The following is an 18,124-nucleotide window of genomic DNA, read 5'->3' as shown; positions in this document are numbered from 1 at the left end:
TCAGTCTGTACTGCCACTCAGGAATGTCCTTGCAGGGGGGCCAGGCAGCTCAGGCACTCAGCTCCAGCTGCAGACTGTGGTACAACCGATCCAACAACAGCATGAAACATAAGAGCAAGTGAAGCAGGTCTAATATGCATAGAGTTTATTTAGTACTTAAATTCTACAGTCAGAATGCAGTTTACTAGCCATTTTAACTTTCAGTTAAATGTCTAAAGGAAATGACTAAAATTCCATAGTTTCAGTACAATGTACATCCAAAGCCAGACCAGGCAATGCCAAGACTCTTGGTTATTTCAAGGAAGTTCATATGCAAGTAGAAAATGATATCCCATTCTTCAGTTAAAGGGACCATTGCACAACTAAATGTGCACGTATTAGAATAAGAACATTAGTCAATTAATTTTGTACTCACTTTTTATGAATTAAAACTTCTGTTATTTCCATTGCTTTCAGCACTGCATGTACCTAAAATACTTTTTCCCCTCAAGGGAAAAAAAACATCAATCTTTAATTCCAGCTAACTAGGACGGCAAGAGTATCATTTAAACTTTACAGCTTCGTTTTTGTGATGCAGGTTTGAACTAAGTTTAAACTGCATGATTTGTAGAAAGTCTTTAGTATACAGTTGCCTGCATTGTGCATCTTTAATATGTAATCAGCTAATTCAACACACTGACCTTGATTCATTTTAATTATTGCAGTTTACTGTGCGGTGCTAGGACACAGTCATCAAGGTAAACACACAGATGTGCATCTCTGAATTTACACTTAATAAAGCAATTTATTTTGTACATACAGTCATATAAGAATACCAAGTACTCTTTTTCTCTGTGTAGAATTCTTTAGCCAGCGATGTTTTTACCAGAAGCTTATCAATTTTTGTCCCCAAAGCTGAAAAACACATCATGTACAAATAATAACAATAGTATGAAAAGGAATTTTTCAAAGACCTTTTAATTTTGTTCCCTGTTTAGAGGCTTGTTTTTTTAACCAGTAGTCTAAAATAACCCTTTGAGTTCCAAGTTCTGGAAATCCCAGGGCATTGTCACTTAAGGCAAATTCTCTTGCAGCCTTTGAAACAAGCTGTGTGCCTGCAGATGCAAGTGAGTGCCCCATCATTAAACAGGATCTAGCTTAAGGCACTCAAAGGGTTAATTATGTTTCTTTTTAACCATATTAAGGCTCCCCATCCAAACAGTTTTTCATTATGTACAATTTCACAGAAAGTAGCAGCAAGACAGTGCCTTTGTTACTGGATGGCACAAAGCCATGTTATGCTTAAGTTAATTAAACATGATATGGCAGTTAAAGTGTGGTTCTAATCTAGGGAAAAAAAAAACCACCAAAATTAAGAACCTCAAAAATAGTCATTAAAAAGTTCCTTTTTTTTTTCCTCAGCATTGTCTCCAGGACAAAGCTGTTTATCTTAAAATATGCTTGTCCTGGGATCTAAATATTGAAATTTATCCACTAGAAGATTTGGATACCTGCTCATCCATCTTAAATCCCAAGCTTCTAAGAAGCAGAAGAAGCTGGAAACAAACACTGAATTATTTAATGAAGCACATAGAGCTGTGAATGTGCCCATGTTGTGCTTTTTAAATACAGAATTATTTTTAAAGAGTAGAACTGCACTTTTACAGGAGAATGAAAACACATTTCATTTGTAACTAGTTGTGCTTAACTCTTAAGCTGGTAACATTAGGAAAGCAGCTACTTAAATTCATTATTTGTTAATGAAGCATTTGTAAACGTTCTCACATATATATGCAAATATATATATTTAAACTTAAATTCAGAATGCAGAAATACCTAAGAAACCAGGCTTTGCAGTACCGGAATCATAAATCCAGATATGTAAGCACACATATTTAAAAACACCATAGCTTCAGGTGAAATTAGCTTATCTTTTATGATTTCCCTCAGGGCAGCATATGCATAAAACACTGTCCTGGTCAGTGTTTTACCTTTTCCCCAGAACTCTTGCTCAGCCATTTGTACACTCCACTGTCATGGCAGAGATGAAAAATCTCTACCATTCCAGCAAGAAGGTCATTAGAACAGCTGCTTACAGCACTGCAAACCACTGCAGACAGCAAAATAAGCCTAGAAACTGGTGGAATTTCACAGAAACTAAATAAAAGGATTAAAAGCACAAGAAAGACAAATGATTCTTTACTTAGGTTTACTTCTATAGGCTATTCTTTGAAGACTTTCTCTAGTCAATACTGCAAAGAAGCTGCCTTTTTATTCAGAGTATTAATTTAAATGTTTTCCTAATTCTGCATGACAGCAACTTGATACTGTTTAAAAGAAAGAAAAGTTTCAAATCACTGAACTAATTCTAGAAAAAAGCTTTACATATGAAAAGCCAATTGTAATTGTTACTTTTTTCAAATAAAGCCATTCACAGGCAGATGCTGGATTTTTGTAATAAATAAAGTATACTTTTGTAACTGATTTTACACAAAGTTTTACCAAAAATCTGACAGATACAACAAATTAGATGTATTGTAAGAGATTTATGTAATTAAAGAACAGAAAAAAATATTAATTATTAGAAACATTAAATACTATGCCATGTGTTCTGGTGCAGGGAGCTAAGTCAGCACACTCAGTGACAGCAAGAAGGCAGAAGAACAGAGGCAAAAAAGGAAAAAAGAGGAATGGATGAGAGCTTGTGAAAAAAGATTCAAGTATAGGCCTGAGGTGACAAGATGAAAATGGAGAAAAAACCCCAACACTAACAGAGGGGACAGCAAAAGAAGAAGAAACAAAACAAATGGAACCAAAACTAAAGCTTCTTTTATGGTGCCTGTGAACTCAGGATAGGGTTAAGCAGTATTTGCAATTCAGACATATATTTTCATAGTGTTTTTACAGTCAGAGCCATTATTAAAATATATTTTCCAAACTACTGGTGTGGTTTTCAGCCAAGAATATGTACTTTGTTGAATAGCCTTTTAAAGCGATACCCGTTTATGGGCATCAGGTAACATCAGCAATGTGAAAAAACAACATAAACTCCCTTAAGACTTATGTTTAACAGGCTTAACAGTGGTTTTAAGCAGCAAGGTATTTTAGTGTCAGTTATTAGCAGCCCTCACAGAGTGGGCATTTAGACTGGCCCTGCTGACTTCAGAACTACACCTACCTTTACACGTCTTTCTTTTGAAACACAGAGGACTGCAATCTAATTCTACAAGCACCTCCAACTCTCCTACTCTTTGCTCCAGGTCTAAAATTCCTGACATGAAATTCTATTTCTTGGCAAAATTATTATTGTCATTACTGAATCTATTATACAATGCTGATGTGCTCACTGCATTATTTTTAGAAACTCAAGAGCCTCCTACCCTCTCCACATCATTGATTGCGTCCCTTCCATGAAAACACCTGACCTTGGATGTTCATTCCTTACAGGAGAATGTTTCAGTTCTGCTGTGCTTCCAACCATGACATTGACATGCTTTTCTTCCTTCTTAAAGCTGAAGTGCCTGAACATTACAGTGTTCAACACAATAGTCTAATGCCCCACAATCGTCAAGGGGGTCACAGAGAAATGGCACTCCAACTGAAACCAGTCAACTGCCAGGTATCAGGAAACCTGCATTTGCCTGGTCTACAGTTGCACTGTGCATTTAGACCTTTTTTCATCCAGCATTTTGAGTAAAATTAACTAGTTTTAAACTTGTCCCTGCTCAGTGTTTACTGATAAACTACAGTGCACAGTTATAGCCCCTTTCCTGCTTTTCCAGTCAGTGTTCCTCCAATGCAGAGACCACTACTAATTTGAAAGTCTCCTTTTTGGTGAAAGGATTGATTGTTTATTGTACACTGAACTGAAGCTTAAGCTTAGAAATTTTGTCTTAGCTCACTTTCTAATTTTTTTTTCAAGCATTACAGTAATTATTGCCTCTTTACATGTCTATAGTTGTTTTGGAAATTACCAGTTTAATAACTAAAAACTAGAAACAGGCAAATGCATGTTATGGCAAGTGAGTCATGCTGTCCCCTAAAATTCAGTGTATGGGCAGATAAAAAAGATCCATTCTCTGGACAAGGAATATGCAGCATCATTCTTCAATGTGCCTTACTAGAAGAGAATGGCAAAACCAGAAAGAAACTCACAGAAACAAAGGTCCACGTATTACAAAATTTCAGCTGTCAGCATTTACTTCAGTTTCCTCTCTCTGTGCAAATCTTGAAGGAGAAGCAGATGGCAACACGGTCCCATCAGTGCTGGTTTTACATCACATAAACCACTGACAAGGTTTTTAGTCCAGAGACACTATAAATGTTTAGGAGCATATTCTGTACCCCAGCAGGGATGTCTACCTTTTATCACTGGTCACAGCTATCCAGTGTCAACAGACACAGGGATCTACAATTTCTATCACTCCTACTGAAAAGTTCATCTTCACCTCCACACTCTAGCTCAAGGAATTGCATTTTAAACTGGACTGCTTCCAAAGATGCAACACCACTATAACCATACATTCAATCTGTTAGTAACTACTCTAATTTTTATTTGCAATAAATTTACTTGCAAGTTACTTGAAACACCTGTTTTAAGTTTTCATTTTATATTTAGTCCAAAATATTTCCTATTACTTCACAAATACTACTGCAAATAAGAAAAAGTACTTGCAAAAGATACTCATCTATCAGTTATTTCTGACATCTCTAGCTTACAAGGACACACCCAGTCAGATGTTTGACTATTGTGCCATTTAAAATGCATTACTACCAAACCCAGCCCCAAAACTTCAGTGCATTTACTTGAAATAATTATTAACATGTACTGAGCAAATGAGTTTACTCCCCATATTCATGGTGTTTTGTTTAGAAGCTGAAAATGACAAACAATTTTTCATGAGAAATGGCTGGTTTTCTTTTTGCAAAGCCAAAGTGCTATGTCTTAGCTTTTGTAGGAGCACTTGGTTTGTTCTAGAACTCACCTGAGGAGCTGGTGGCAGTCCTGTGTCTCCAAGCATTCTGTCAGAGCTGTTCTGTGAGAGCAGTGATAATTCAGGAGTGACTGAACTCACGTTGGCTGAAAGGCAACACTCTACCCAGCAGTTCCTTTAGCCCTGCTTTATGTCAGGAAAGGCTTCCCTCACTGGATTGATTATGCATTAAGGGAGAGTGTTAAGCAAGTAGCAGAATACCTTCAGTAACCTTTAACATCCTATTTTAGCACCAAAAGAGATATCCTGGCTACAGAATGCAAGCTTTGAATTTATAATCAATAGGAATGAGGCATAATGAAAAGCGTTACGAGTACCAAAAGTATAGAAAGAACTTCAATTTTACATTTAAAAGCTTGGGTTTTAGGCAGAAAAATATGGTCTTATGTGTCATTTACCACTATGGCTAAACATGATATTTTTATAAATGATAATTATTTTCAAATTAACATCAAATTTGCTGTTTAAAACAGTCTGCATTAGCATAAAAGATGATATAATACGTATGTTTTAGAGGAAGTCATAAAAGCATCACTAAAAAGCCTTTCAAATCTTGTAAGACTGATCTACTGAAGAGATCTTTTAACTTCCCCCTTATACATACATAGAAAAAACACAGAATTAAATACATCTACACACAAATTGCTATCAATTTCTGTTCCAAAGTGGTAGAATACTCACTCGCTTTCTCCTTGTCACATTCTATCACACTAAAAACAAAAAATTAAAGAATCCAGTTTCAATCACTTCCTAAACAAGATTTTGTGAACATGAATGAGGCAACTGTACAGTTCATAAAAGTTTTTAAGAATTGGTCACTATAAACTGGAGGTAGTTTTGAAATATGTTAGCTTGAATTAATTTATGAAATCAGAAATAACACTAATCTACAAAAAGAGTTTAAAAAATGAAATACTCTCCTGTTAGGAAGATTGTTTCTGAGTCATTGAATACATTCTTCTGAAAAAAAAAAAAAGTAGCTTTTTGTTTCTGGTTGTTCCCACTCAGCTTTGCTGAGTAGGCCAAGACACATGCACTTGTTAACCTTGCTCACTGAAGGTGTGCTGATGCTTCTTGAAGTTGTGACAAGAACTGAATGTGACATCCCAGTCATTTCCAAGGTCTTTTTCTCCTAAAAATAGTTTTTAGAACTTGCTGTAAAGCATTTTTAATTCTAAACTAGTGCTTCTGAAACGGTATTGTGCAGAAACTGCCCCTCAATTTATCTAAAGAGATATTTCCTCCTGAAAATCCAGATGATAATCCAGAGAGAAAAAGATTAGCATGAGCTCTTGCACTCTCAGTTTTAGCAGTATAAAATGTCCCTGGGTAACTTTTACACTGTATCACAGTCACATGGTCTCAATACATACCAGAAAAAACTTCTTTTGAAGATTTAACCATAGCCATGGAAACCATTGAACGTTACTAACACTTAAAATACAAAGATTTAAAAAAGCCCAAAGAAAAGTCCCTCTCAATGAAGTTGCTGGTAAACTGCCATTATTAAAAATGCTAAGCCCATTTGTTTCCAGCTCCATTCTAAAAGTAATTCATGAATTTATTCTTGCTAATAAGCATTCCACAGCAATGGGGGAAATTAAAATCTCTCCATATTTATAGTCTACTATAAATGAAATTAAATACTATTAACCCTGTAACCACTTTTAGCAAACTTCTCACTGTTACTCTAAATTGTGTGCAACAGGAAAAATAAAAAAAGAGATTCCTCATCCGCTTTTCTTGTTTTCCCTTCACAAAGTTAATAAAAATCACAGAATCATGAGGGTTGGAAAAGAGCTCTTAAGATCGAGTCCAACCATCAACCCAACACTGCCAGGTCCATCACTGAGCCTTGTCCCTAAGCACCAGATCCACGTGGTTTTGGAACCCTTCCAGGGATGATGACTCCACCACCTCCCTGGGCAGCCTGTTCCAATTCTTGGCTGCAAACAGGATTTGAGGTTCAGCCTCACCAGTGCCAAGTAAAGAGGAACAACCCCTTCCCTGGTCCTGCTGCCACTCCTTCTGATCCAAGCCACAATGCCCTTGGCCTTCTTGCCCACCTGGGCACAGCTGGCTCTTGTTCGCCCACTCTTGACCAGCATCCCCAGGTCCTTTTCCACTGGGCAGCTTTCCAGCCACTCTGCCCCAGCCTGGAGCATTACATGGGAATGTTGTAACCCAAAGGCAGGACCCAGCACTTGGCCTCAGTCCATAGACCCAGCCTGTCCAGATCCCTCTGTAGAGCCTTCCCGCCCTCCAGCAGATCAACTCTTTGGCTCAACCTGGTGTTCTCTGCAAACTGACTGAAGGTGCCCTCGATCCCCTTGTCCAAATCAGCCATAAAGATACTGAACAGGACTGGCCCCAACAGTGAGCCCTGCAGAGCACCACTGGTGAGCAGCCAGCAGCAGGATGTGACTCAGTCACCACCACTCTGTGCCCAGCTGTCCAGCCAGTTTTTTAGCCAGCAAAGAGTACACCTGTCCAAGCCACAGGCTCCTATCTTCTCCAGGAGAATGCTGTGAGAAACAGTGTCCAAGGCTTTGCTGAAGCCCAGGTAGACCACATCCACAGCCTCTACCTCATCTACTAGGGAGGTCACCATTCATAGCTGAAGATCAGGCTGGTCAGGCAGAACCTGCCTTTCATAAAGCCATGCTGGCTGGGCTGGTCCCTGGCTGTCCTGCATGTGCTGTGTGATCAAGACAATCTATTCCATAACCTTCCTTGGCACTGAGGTCAGGCTGACAGGCCTGTGGTTTTCTGGATCCTCCTTCCAGCCCTTCTGCTCAATGGGTGCCACAATGGCCAACCTCCAGTCGTCTTGAGACCTCCCTGGCTAGCCAGGATTGATGATAAATGGTGGAGAGCAGCTTGGGTGGATTCCATCTGATCCCAGGGACCTTTGAACACTTAAGTGGAGCAGTAGGTCACTGTTTCCTCCTGAAATACAGGGACCTCATTTTGTTCCTTGTCTCTGTCTTCCCAAGGATAACTGGTCTGACTATTAAAGACTGAGGCAAAGAAGGCATCAAGTACCTCAGCCTTTTTCCCATCCTTTGTGGCAATGCTTCCCCTCACATGCAATAAAGGATGGAGGTTCTCTCCTTGGCTCTCCTTTTGCTGCTGATGTATTTGTAAAAACACTTTTTGTTATCTATTTCGGCAGTGGCCAAATTAATTTCTAGCTGGGGTTTCACTTTCCTAACCTTCCTGCATAACCTAACAACATCCTTGTAGTCCTCAAGAGCATCCTGCCCCTTCTTCCAAAGGTCTTTTTTCCCTGAGTTCCAGTGACAGCTCCCTGTTCAACCAGGGTGGTCTTCTTCCCCACTGGCTCATCTTTCAGCACATGGGGACAGCCTGTTCCTCCATCTTTAAGATCTTTGAACAATGTCCAGCCTTCCTGGACCCCTTTTCATTCAGGATTGTTTGAAATCAATTTTTTCTCAGCCCTAAAAGGCCAAGGTCTGACCTCTGGGGCTCCTCAGCTTCCTCTACACCCTCCTTGATGACTCCAAGGTGGTGCTCAGGGCTCTGGAGGTGATCCACCTGCTTCCTGGTGCTGCTGGTCTCTGCTGCTGCTGAAGTCCTGGGGGACAGGAAGCTGGCAATCCTGCAGTACAACTCTGCTCCTGTGGCTGATGAAGGCCACCTTAGCAGGTGCTGTTTCTGCTGCTGCAGCAGGGGTACCCGCAGCACAAGAACTCCAAAGTCCATGAGGAGCTGGACAACACTGTGGCCCTCTTCACTTAGCCTGCTGAGGAACTGGATGTGGCCAAGCTGGTGTCTGGGCTGACTCCAGCACTGGTGGAGAGCAAGAGCAGGGTCCAGCATGCTGACACAAAGTGTTTGCTGTGGTGGTGCCTTCTTCAGGCCCAGGCAGAACCACCCTTCTCCTCAAGGCAGTGGATGCTGTGGAGCTTGAGGACAACAGGCATGGGGTGATTCATGGGGTGCAGGCCAGGCTAGCCAGGAAAACTTTGGTGAAGCTCAGGGACCAAGGGTTTGTAAAGTACACTGTGGTCCTGCCATCATCCCATCATAACAGGGCGTCCTGTTTACCCCCTGGGACAGATCCAGAGTGGCTGTTGCTGGCCCACAGGACTCGGAGTACAGCTCCTGTGGTTCTCACACAAGAGATGATGCTCTTTGCAGCTCCAGCTCACACAGAGCCCAGGCTGGTCAGGGAATGAAGTCCACCTAGAGTTTTGAGTGTGTGTATAGGAAGAAACCAACTGCCTTGGGAAAAGGAGCGTGCTGGATACAAGGAAGGCGAGGAATGGAGATGCCTTTCTGAAGGAGCAGGGCTGCCCGCTGTGCTGCAGGACTCTGAAGGGCGATGTGACTGCACTGCCAGCCATTACGGAAGTGTCCAAATGCGCAGTGTGTTGCTGCATGGCACCACGTCCCAGGGTGACAGCGGTGACATGGGGCTGCCACCTCCAATGGCAGCTGACAGTTAGTTTGACACCAGAGATGCAAGCGCCGAGTTTCTCTCAATCTGCTAGATTTGCATGAGACTGAAGTTCTGTTCAACCTTACAAACACCTTAGTGAGAAGCTCTAGTCAGAGATGCTTGAAGTGCCACCACCTCCTGTAACATTCTGATATGTACACAATATGCCATAAGCTAATAAAGTATATTTGGCTGGGAGTTCCCAGGAAGAAATCTGTTGTCAGCAATGGACCCACTGGGAAGAGCAGATGCCTAAAAAACTTAAATCAAATCCAGAGTGAAGTTTCGAAGGACATCCAAAGCTCCAGTATCGAAACCGCAGATATCCAACATGCCTCTGTCATCCGGGTCCGCGATCGTAAAACCATGGGAGGTCATTCCACAAACAACCAGCTTAGCAGGAATACCCATTTTCTAGAGGAAGGAGAGCAAAAAATATCAGAAAACATCTAGAGTAAAACGTATGCACATATGGAGTAACTGAAATATGCCAGAGGGCCAAATCTCGCTTGCATAAGCCACTGTCTGAAGAGCTGCACTGACAGAAATGAGGGATGCCAGAGTCAGAACTGCAGGATGCCTGTCAACACTGGAATGGCAGCTAACCTCAACTAAGGAAACCAAATTAAAGACTTTTAGTATTCATTTCAACTGGGTGGAAACTATGTAATGATTGAAGTCCATACACCCATGCCTGAAAAACACATTCTTGGTAGTTTAAAAAATAGTTTCTTTAAAGCATAAAGGATTGTTTGCTGAATAAATAAGGGTTTCCAATAGCAATGCGCTTGGAGAAGGTATTTTTCTCTGTTCCATTGTAAAATTATGAAGCTGTACAGCTTAGAGCAGTTCCTTTAAAACACAATGGGCTTTCTTCACAAGATACTGCCACCTCATCCTCTTGACACTTGTCTTCATTACTTCATTGAAATTTTTTTACATCTACTGCAGACAAAGTTGAATTTAATTCTGAGAGTCAAACATCATTCTGTAACAACTATAAAAACTTACTCCATCAGTTATATCCAGGAGATACAGAAATGCATGCAGTCCCTGAGTAACAAAATTTCATGAACATTACAGCACACCAAGCAGGGCAGGCTAATTACAAACCCTTTTAGCAATTCTGTGGTTTTAAATATGCACAGTTAGTGCAATATGTGCACTAATTCTGCCTAACTGCAGGACTGATAAGTTTTTAACAATATATAATTATTTACTGAAGAAAGCCACAACCAGTCCAATCTCTAGAAGAATTTTAGAGCTGGTACTTACTTTGTACAGTATTTACTAATCATAAACAGTCAGAAGCATAGTTACCTCTCTGTACTCTCTAAGGGCCACTGCAGGAGGTGTATTCCCAGCACAGGTCTCATTATCAGTAAATACAATGAAGACATCAGCAGCTGTCTGAGTTTTTTGAGCCCATATCATTGGAAGGGAACAATCAGTGGTACCCACTGGAATCTTATTAAGAAAAAAATAAATATACATGGAACACATTAATACAGAAATTAATAAATTCTGTAAATTTTTTGTAAAATGTAAAATTTTTTTCTGAAAAAAATATACCTGCAACACATTAACACAGAAATTAACAAAAAATGGAAAAATTACTTTTGATGTAAGCTTCATGTCTTACAATGTTACTACACAAAGAGACTTTTTTGTTAAACTTGTTCATTTTATCTCAGTTTGTAGAGGGGTTTTCTTTGTTTGAATTTTTTTTAACATTATTTTCAAGCTAACTCATTGTGACCTAGCACTGACATTCTAAATGGCAATGTTTAATATCCAACAAATGAAATAACAACATTTGCTGGGATTTCGCTAAATAAAATGCACCAAAAAAATCCAATCTTGTACTAGAGCTATACAGATTAAACAGGTAGTAGAATTGATTACAAAGAAAATACAATGTAACTGCTGAGACTTTTTTTTTTTTTACATACTTCATACATTTTCACTAAAACTTGAGGTAAAGTCATGTCAGCTGTCACTGGACACGGGACCATTTCATGTGAAAAGGCAACAATTTGGGAATCCTTCTCAGTCCGTGCTACAACCTGAAAAAGAGTGAGACAAAAATAATTCAGTTACATTACTGTGAATTTTTAATATCTGAACTGAGCCATTCCCTACCACACAGCACGACAAATGCTTTTGTCTTTAAATCATCATGGCTGCTCACAGACAGTAACGGTTCACTCTACACTTCAAATATTCTCTAATATCACTGCAAATAAACACTGCAAGAAGAGCTGAGCAACTGCTCTAATCACTGTAACTAAAGGTACTTCCATTTTTCTTCCCTCCCTTCTGACTTAAAACCTTGACCATTTTTAAGGGCAAACAAAAGTTCAACTCCTCTGCAATAAAAGAATACACCAGAAGAAGCTTTAGAATACAAAACTGAGGGGAAAGCAACCGTGAATAAAGGCCACATTGACAATTCAGACAGACATAAGAATTATCCCAGTATTTCTTAATCTAATCTGTATTTTTCTATGAATGCTTCTGAAAAAATTAAAATGCGTAGTATAAAGTTATCATTTTTTACTTGTAGTAAGCCATTTTATTATGGCTAAGATAAATGGAAAACCTACCCTGACCACTTTGATTTACAACAGAAATCAACTTCTTCACACTGATGTTTCTGAATACAGTTGCTAGTAGCTTTTAGCAATGAGGCACAAGATCACACCTTCTGTACCCAAAAAATATTATATGTAAGTTTCCTCTTGATTTCTAACCAGCTTTAGAGCATCTTTCTATCAAAAAAGCAGTTCAAGTTGAACACAGTTATAAACAGAAGAAATTGAAAGCCTCACCATACACATTACTGCTGCAACTGTGCTGGCATTGAGCACGCTGCCCAAAACCTTTTGTGTCATTGATGCACTAACATCAACTGCAATTACAACGCGTTTTCCTGTTGGTTCCACTGTCTGAAAGAATAAAAGACAAAAATATAATACGTACACATAATTTAATTTCTTCTTAATTTCTGCTTTCACTCCTAAAGTGGGCGTTTTTTCCTCTTTCTGGGTAACATTAGGACAGTGCTGTTGCCAAAGTTTCAGAATTGTTACCCACCCCAGGAACTGTTCTTGATAAGCCTTCAGAAAACACAGAATTCTTAAAAAGCTTAACAAATTGGAGAACTATTATTACCTTGAAAGCTTTGTAAAATGAGGCATCTAAAGCTTCTAAAATGTCTTCATCAGGACGCCACCAAAGCTTCCCTCTGTTTCCATGTCCAGCTTTATAAGTTTCTAATGCAACCAAAATATGGAAGGGATGTATTCTACCCTACAGGCAGAAACCAAAAATAAGGATATGAAAATTTCATCTCCTTAAAAAAAGTAACAAACTAAACGTAAAAATAAGTTCCTACTACAAAAAATCTCAGGTTTAGTATATGGTTACTTTATATTTGTTAAATGTAAAGAGTTCATGCAGCCTTTACACAGCTGTTGGATGAACTGATACTCGTGGTTTACTGATAATGGACCTCACTCCCACTCAAGAATCCCCTAATTAACACCAAATGGGATGCCATCACCAGAATTCTGGTAAAATTTTGCAGCTCTGTGATTGTCCAGTGCTATTTTCCATCACAGGCTTCCAGTAAAAGAAAGTCCCTGCCCAATTGAAGAGAAAGGAGTTGACAAGGAAAAGAACCAACTTAAAACTAGCTTTATATACAAGGTACACTAACACTGGACAAGACACTATTTTTGGAACATAGCATTCATTTTTCTCATGCTATAAAACACTCCAAAGATTTTTTTTTTTTTGCTTTCCATAGATAAACTTAACTTATATAACCTTATCAACATTTTGTTATCTTTAGCCAAAAGGGATGTTTCAGTCTTTAATCACTGTTAGCATCAAAACTCAGTAAATCTGAATGCCTGTGCATTGTCTCTCTTCCATCAAGGCACTGCACCATGATCTTTGCTCTTCCTCCTCCAGGAAGGAACCAGAGAAAAGGAATTGCAGTAGGATGGGGAAAAATGGACTTTTGCTGTTGCGCCCAATTCAGCACTGGTGCTGAAGAATTTAAGTGTCCTGATTTTCATCTTCCTAGCTCACAAAACTACTGCTCAAGACACTTGTCCTCTCTACCTTTGACTAAATCCCTGAAAATTTTATTCTCTCTTTGGGGAATTCTCTTTTCCCTCTTACTTTCCTCCCACTTTAATGGGCAATAAAGCAATCAGGAAAGAGGAAAGTCTCCCTTCCAAACTACAAACTACTCTTGTTTTTCCCCTCAGCTGCTATGCTATTTTCTTAAATCACTAAAAAATTACAAGACTCAGAAGAAATGGATGAACCCAACTAGCAAAGCTTGCCACAGCCCTCATTTAAGAAAAGATCCAATAGCTGCCAATATACTTGTTTTATCAGAATGTTTCAGAAAGCAGGTGGGGAATCAAATGAGAAACTCTAAACAGAAGTTTTAAAATAAAGTTGCAGGCATTCAACTGCAGTTTTAAATAGAATAAACTAAACATTAAAAATTAAAATCTACAAAGACTGGCACTGATTATAAAGTTCTTACCTTTTTTAGCAGTTTCTCATTTCTCAGTTTTTCACATATTATTGCCACTTCTGAACCTCGTGGTTCAAGCACTGAATTTGCTGCCAGCTTTCCCAAATTTCTCAACAAAACAGAAATAGGCATCTCCTTGAGTAATGCCTTCCAAACCTATGATGAAAGAGAAGGGAAACACAGAAAGATGAGATTCTCAAAGTACAAGAACAGTTATCTGTACATTTAATAAGTGTATTTTAAAATATATGTACAAATTATATTAAGATCTTAATTATTTTAAATTAACTATTTGGGTAAACAACTTGAAAAACAGTGTAAAGGCTATTTTTAAAGGAATCTAGACTTAATGAACAGCATTACTCTATGGAGAATTCATACTTCTATGGAGAATTTAACTAAGGAAGTTTACCTACCTCTTTAGATTTCAGATGGTTTGTCAGGAGATGCTCTCTAACTAGACCATATTCCTCTATCAAATGAATAACTTCCAATTCATCTTTTGTGCGTTTTACTTTCTCCACAGCCTCCAGATACTTCAAGAGTTTTTCAGTCTCAGCAGAAACTGCTTTCTCTTTATAGGCTTCTTGGACATCTTTCCACCCCTTGGTAATATACTTAGTGACTATAGCAATTCCTGATGAAAAAGAAAACCTTTTCTCAAGCAGGATTACCATCTGTATACTGGCATTTATCATTCTAGCATGCAAATTAATTAGCAGGTTTCATTCTCAGACCTGCCAAACACCTACTGAAAAGGTCAGCCACACACAGAGCAGTACTTTTAATTACTGAATTCATCTCCTTATAAGTAAGGAGCTTCATGTATTTGCTACATTGCCCAGAAATGCTGTGGATGCCCCATCCCTGGAAGTGTTCAAGGCCAGGCTGGATGGAGCTCTGAGCAGCCTAGGCCAGTGGGAGGTGTCCCTGTCCATGGCAGGGGGGTTGGAACTGGATCATCTTAATGGTCCCTCCCAACCCAAACCATTCTATTATTTTAAGATTTGAAGTCAACAGATCTTCCCACATAACAAAAACATGTTATTTCATCATTTGCACGCAAATAGGAACAAAATGAGGGAGTTGTGTTATTTTATCTTCTCTTGGCATACGGAAGAAAAGAAGGAAGAAACCCTGTTTACCTTGAAGATAAACAGGTCTGGTTTTGATATGATCACACACATTTTTAAGATGCAACTTACAGGATATTCTCACTATGAATTCATCTACAATGGCACTAGGGTTTCCAAAATACTTCCACAGTAAATATAAAAGGTTTAAAACACAGTATTTTCAGGTAAATAAAAATTTATTACCTTCACTGGCAGGTTTTAGGTGGGACAACCTCAGAAGATCTTTATGAGACCAACCACTTCTTTGCTTATATTTTGTAACTGCTAAAGCAAGAGCCATGCCATTCTTTCCATTGTACCAATCTGCAACAGCTTTCCTCAGAGCACGGCCCCACATGCCACATTTCATGCCCTCCTTCAGATCTTTTTTAAACTGGATGAAAGTAAAGAGATGGGTTGGTACGCAACACACCTCGGGGACAGCTTTAAACGCCGCTTGTTTTGTTTTGGCATCAGAACACTGCGAGCAAACTGCGAGGGCAAAGAGCAGGGGCTCCTGCTTTGCCGCTCTGCCTTCTTGACTAAATGCTTTTATTTCTTCAACAACTTCGCAGCCTCTGCCCTCTTCAATCAGCCTTAGCAAAGCTTCTGCGTTCTCAAAGCCCAGCTTCTGCTCCTTGACGTGGTAAGCGGCGCCCTCGGAGCCGAAGCACAGGAAGCGCTGCAGCCGGCTGCTGTCGGTGAGGTGCCAGCCGGCAGCGCTGGCACAGCCGGGCTCCGGCGCCTCGCTCGGGGGCTGCGCTCGGCTCTCCGCTGCCTCCATCCTCTACACTTCCAGGGCTCTGCTGCAACAACAACACGTTTTACTAACAACTATGGTGACAACTCTTTTAGCAAAGTAAATACATGGTGTCTGTAAGTTTGTAATCTTAGGTTTTCTTTCATAAATTTAATCACAGCGTACTCCAAGTGTGTGATAATACACACCATTTAGAGGAAAAGAAACAAAACAACTCTCTGAGTTATAATAGCGACTAACTTATTTCTTTAAAACCAACTCAGAAACTATTTAACCCCAATAAGTGGTGCACAAAAACCATGTGGTGTTATAGCCTTTTGGCACTAATATATTATATCACTTTCTTAAGTAGATTTTTATATTGCAGACTAAAAGGCTCAAAATTCAGATCTTGCCCTGATCTATTTTGCTTAAGAGTTGCTAATACCAACCAACTGAGGAAAAGCAAGGCTAAAATGAACAACTAAGACATGGAAAAACTGTTTAATTGGAAGACTGTGAGAGTCTATATATGGTAGGTTTCAGAGAAGCTTAGACAACAGCTTTTTAATAACTGAGCAGCTCAAGAACAAATTATCTTTGCTACAATCTCAAATAGTCTGCTGCTCCAAGTGAGATCCATGAAAACAGGGACATTACAGATTCTGTACTGCTTTACATTTGAAGGTAAGAAGCAAATTTCAGCACAAAAATTCACAATCATTAAGGTCTTTCTATTTATACACTCCTGAGCTGCAAGAGAACTGTAATATTTGTAGGGCAACACCACTGCTCCTACTTGGAGAACATCCAGTACAGCAAAATTCAAGCCATGACATTTAAAATTAAGCAAATGCAGGTGAAATGAAATTACCAGGGTAAGGTTAAGAAAATTTCTCAACACCACTACCTCCAAAACATTAATAGCACAATAATAAATTTAGTTTACTCAGTTCTCACCAAACAATAAAATTACACTAAATAGCACCAAGAGCTCCTACTGAAAATCAAAAGACAGAACTAATAATCCACTCCATCAAACTGCATAAAAATCTTAAAATTCAGGGACTAAAGTCTGAGCCCACACAAATGACATTCCAAATATTTTCAATTTTCAAGAACTGCAGATATCTACTTTTGACTTTTTTTGCTTGTTCAGAATGTGAAGACAAATAAAAGCCATTTTGCTCCATTTACCAGGATAAGCTAGCACAAACAAATGTCCCTAATGTAGACAGGGGTTTCCCCCCAGCTTTGGTGAGTAACACTGATTGACAAACAACTTCCCTACTTCTTTGACAGAGAATTTCCCTTTTTCTGCAAGCAACTAAAAATACACCTTTCCTCTGATTTTGCATATCTGCACTAATCTGCACTCAGAATTAAACAGTAATCATCAGTGCTCCCATTACATTCTACAAACTGATAAAATCATAAAAATAGAAGCCATATGCTGACACCCTGTTTAAGAAAGCAGGTTTCATTGAAAATTAACTAAGAACTATCTTTCATTCTATTATTTAGAACATCAGTGCCCAGCTAAAATTATACATTTGAACCATGTTTCCTGCCAAACCTATGTAAATACACATCATCGTTGAACTGACTTTTTCCCTGACATCTGAAGCATGCAAATACACTGAAAATAACAAGGGTGGTACTCCTCACACATGAATACCAGATCAGGATTTTTTCATGTCTAAATACATTTTATCTCAATACAGTTCAATTAGCTTATGTCATTACACAGTCAATAATGTTTCATAATAAACACAGTAAACCCAAACAAAAAATCCTGAAATCACAGTAAGCATCCATTTAGTTATCAGAAAAAAAAAGGTACATGAAAGATATTGAGAATCACCATTATATTGAAGGAAAAATAAGAATGGGAAGCATAAAGGATCACCCATGGACAAGAAGATCTCCATGTATATAGAACACTGAGAATGATTTCTTGCTGTAGCTTTCATAGAGGAAAAACTGTAGAGGATATTTGCAGAGGGCAAACTCTTATGGATATTAACAATGAATATTTTTTATGCTCACTTTAGTATGGACCAAGCTATTCATGGACTCACAACATTGGAAAGAAGCGTATACCTGCATCCATATGCTTCTGATACAAACCCGTAATAGAAAAGACAGTTGCAAATATTTTTTCTGACACTTAGCTCCTTTATTTGCTTCCTTAGGAATATACTATAAGCTACAAAGCCAGATTGTGTTACAATTTCCGATAACTAACACAAATTGTAAATTCTTCAAAATAAA

General features: G+C 38.9%; 2 protein-coding genes across 3 annotated transcripts in view; one reads left to right on the top strand and one right to left on the bottom strand.

Annotated features, from left to right (window-relative positions):
• The window catches only part of LOC137479226 (beta-1,3-galactosyltransferase 2), a 149,874-nt gene that overhangs the window by 70,972 nt on the left and 60,778 nt on the right, over positions 1 to 18,124 (top strand). The gene's annotated exons all lie outside the window — the stretch shown is intronic.
• RO60 (Ro60, Y RNA binding protein) lies at positions 129 to 15,910 on the bottom strand. Of its 2 annotated transcripts, none has more exons than XM_068199546.1 (8): positions 15,316 to 15,910; positions 14,413 to 14,633; positions 14,006 to 14,152; positions 12,613 to 12,750; positions 12,270 to 12,386; positions 11,391 to 11,504; positions 10,759 to 10,905; positions 129 to 9,852 (listed from the first exon to the last, which is right to left on the bottom strand). In XM_068199546.1, exons 1-8 carry the CDS (start codon positions 15,893 to 15,895, stop codon positions 9,700 to 9,702), a joined length of 1,617 nt encoding a protein of 538 aa, XP_068055647.1. In that variant the 5' UTR covers positions 15,896 to 15,910; the 3' UTR covers positions 129 to 9,699. The 2 variants fall into 2 exon arrangements, with proteins under 2 accessions (XP_068055647.1, XP_068055648.1); XM_068199547.1 differs by having other exon boundaries at positions 15,545 to 15,700.

Source organism: Anomalospiza imberbis, chromosome 9 (assembly GCF_031753505.1).
Source record: "Anomalospiza imberbis isolate Cuckoo-Finch-1a 21T00152 chromosome 9, ASM3175350v1, whole genome shotgun sequence".
In the NCBI taxonomy this organism is placed as follows: Eukaryota; Metazoa; Chordata; class Aves; order Passeriformes; family Viduidae; genus Anomalospiza; species Anomalospiza imberbis.
The sequence above is the reverse complement of the archived record's forward strand: the minus strand, read 5'-3'. Positions and strand labels throughout refer to the sequence as shown.

Coding starts and splice junctions, on each gene's coding strand:
- RO60 (XM_068199546.1), bottom strand. CDS start 15,895: ATGGAGGCAGCGGAGAGCCGAGCGCAGCCCCCGAGCGAGGCGCCGGAG. Junction 14,634..15,315: donor CCTAAAACCTGCCAGTGAAG/GTAATAAATTTT, acceptor CTTTTTCATCAG/GAATTGCTATAGTCACTAAG. Junction 10,906..11,390: donor TTTTAGTGAAAATGTATGAA/GTATGTAAAAAA, acceptor TTTCTTAATAAG/ATTCCAGTGGGTACCACTGA.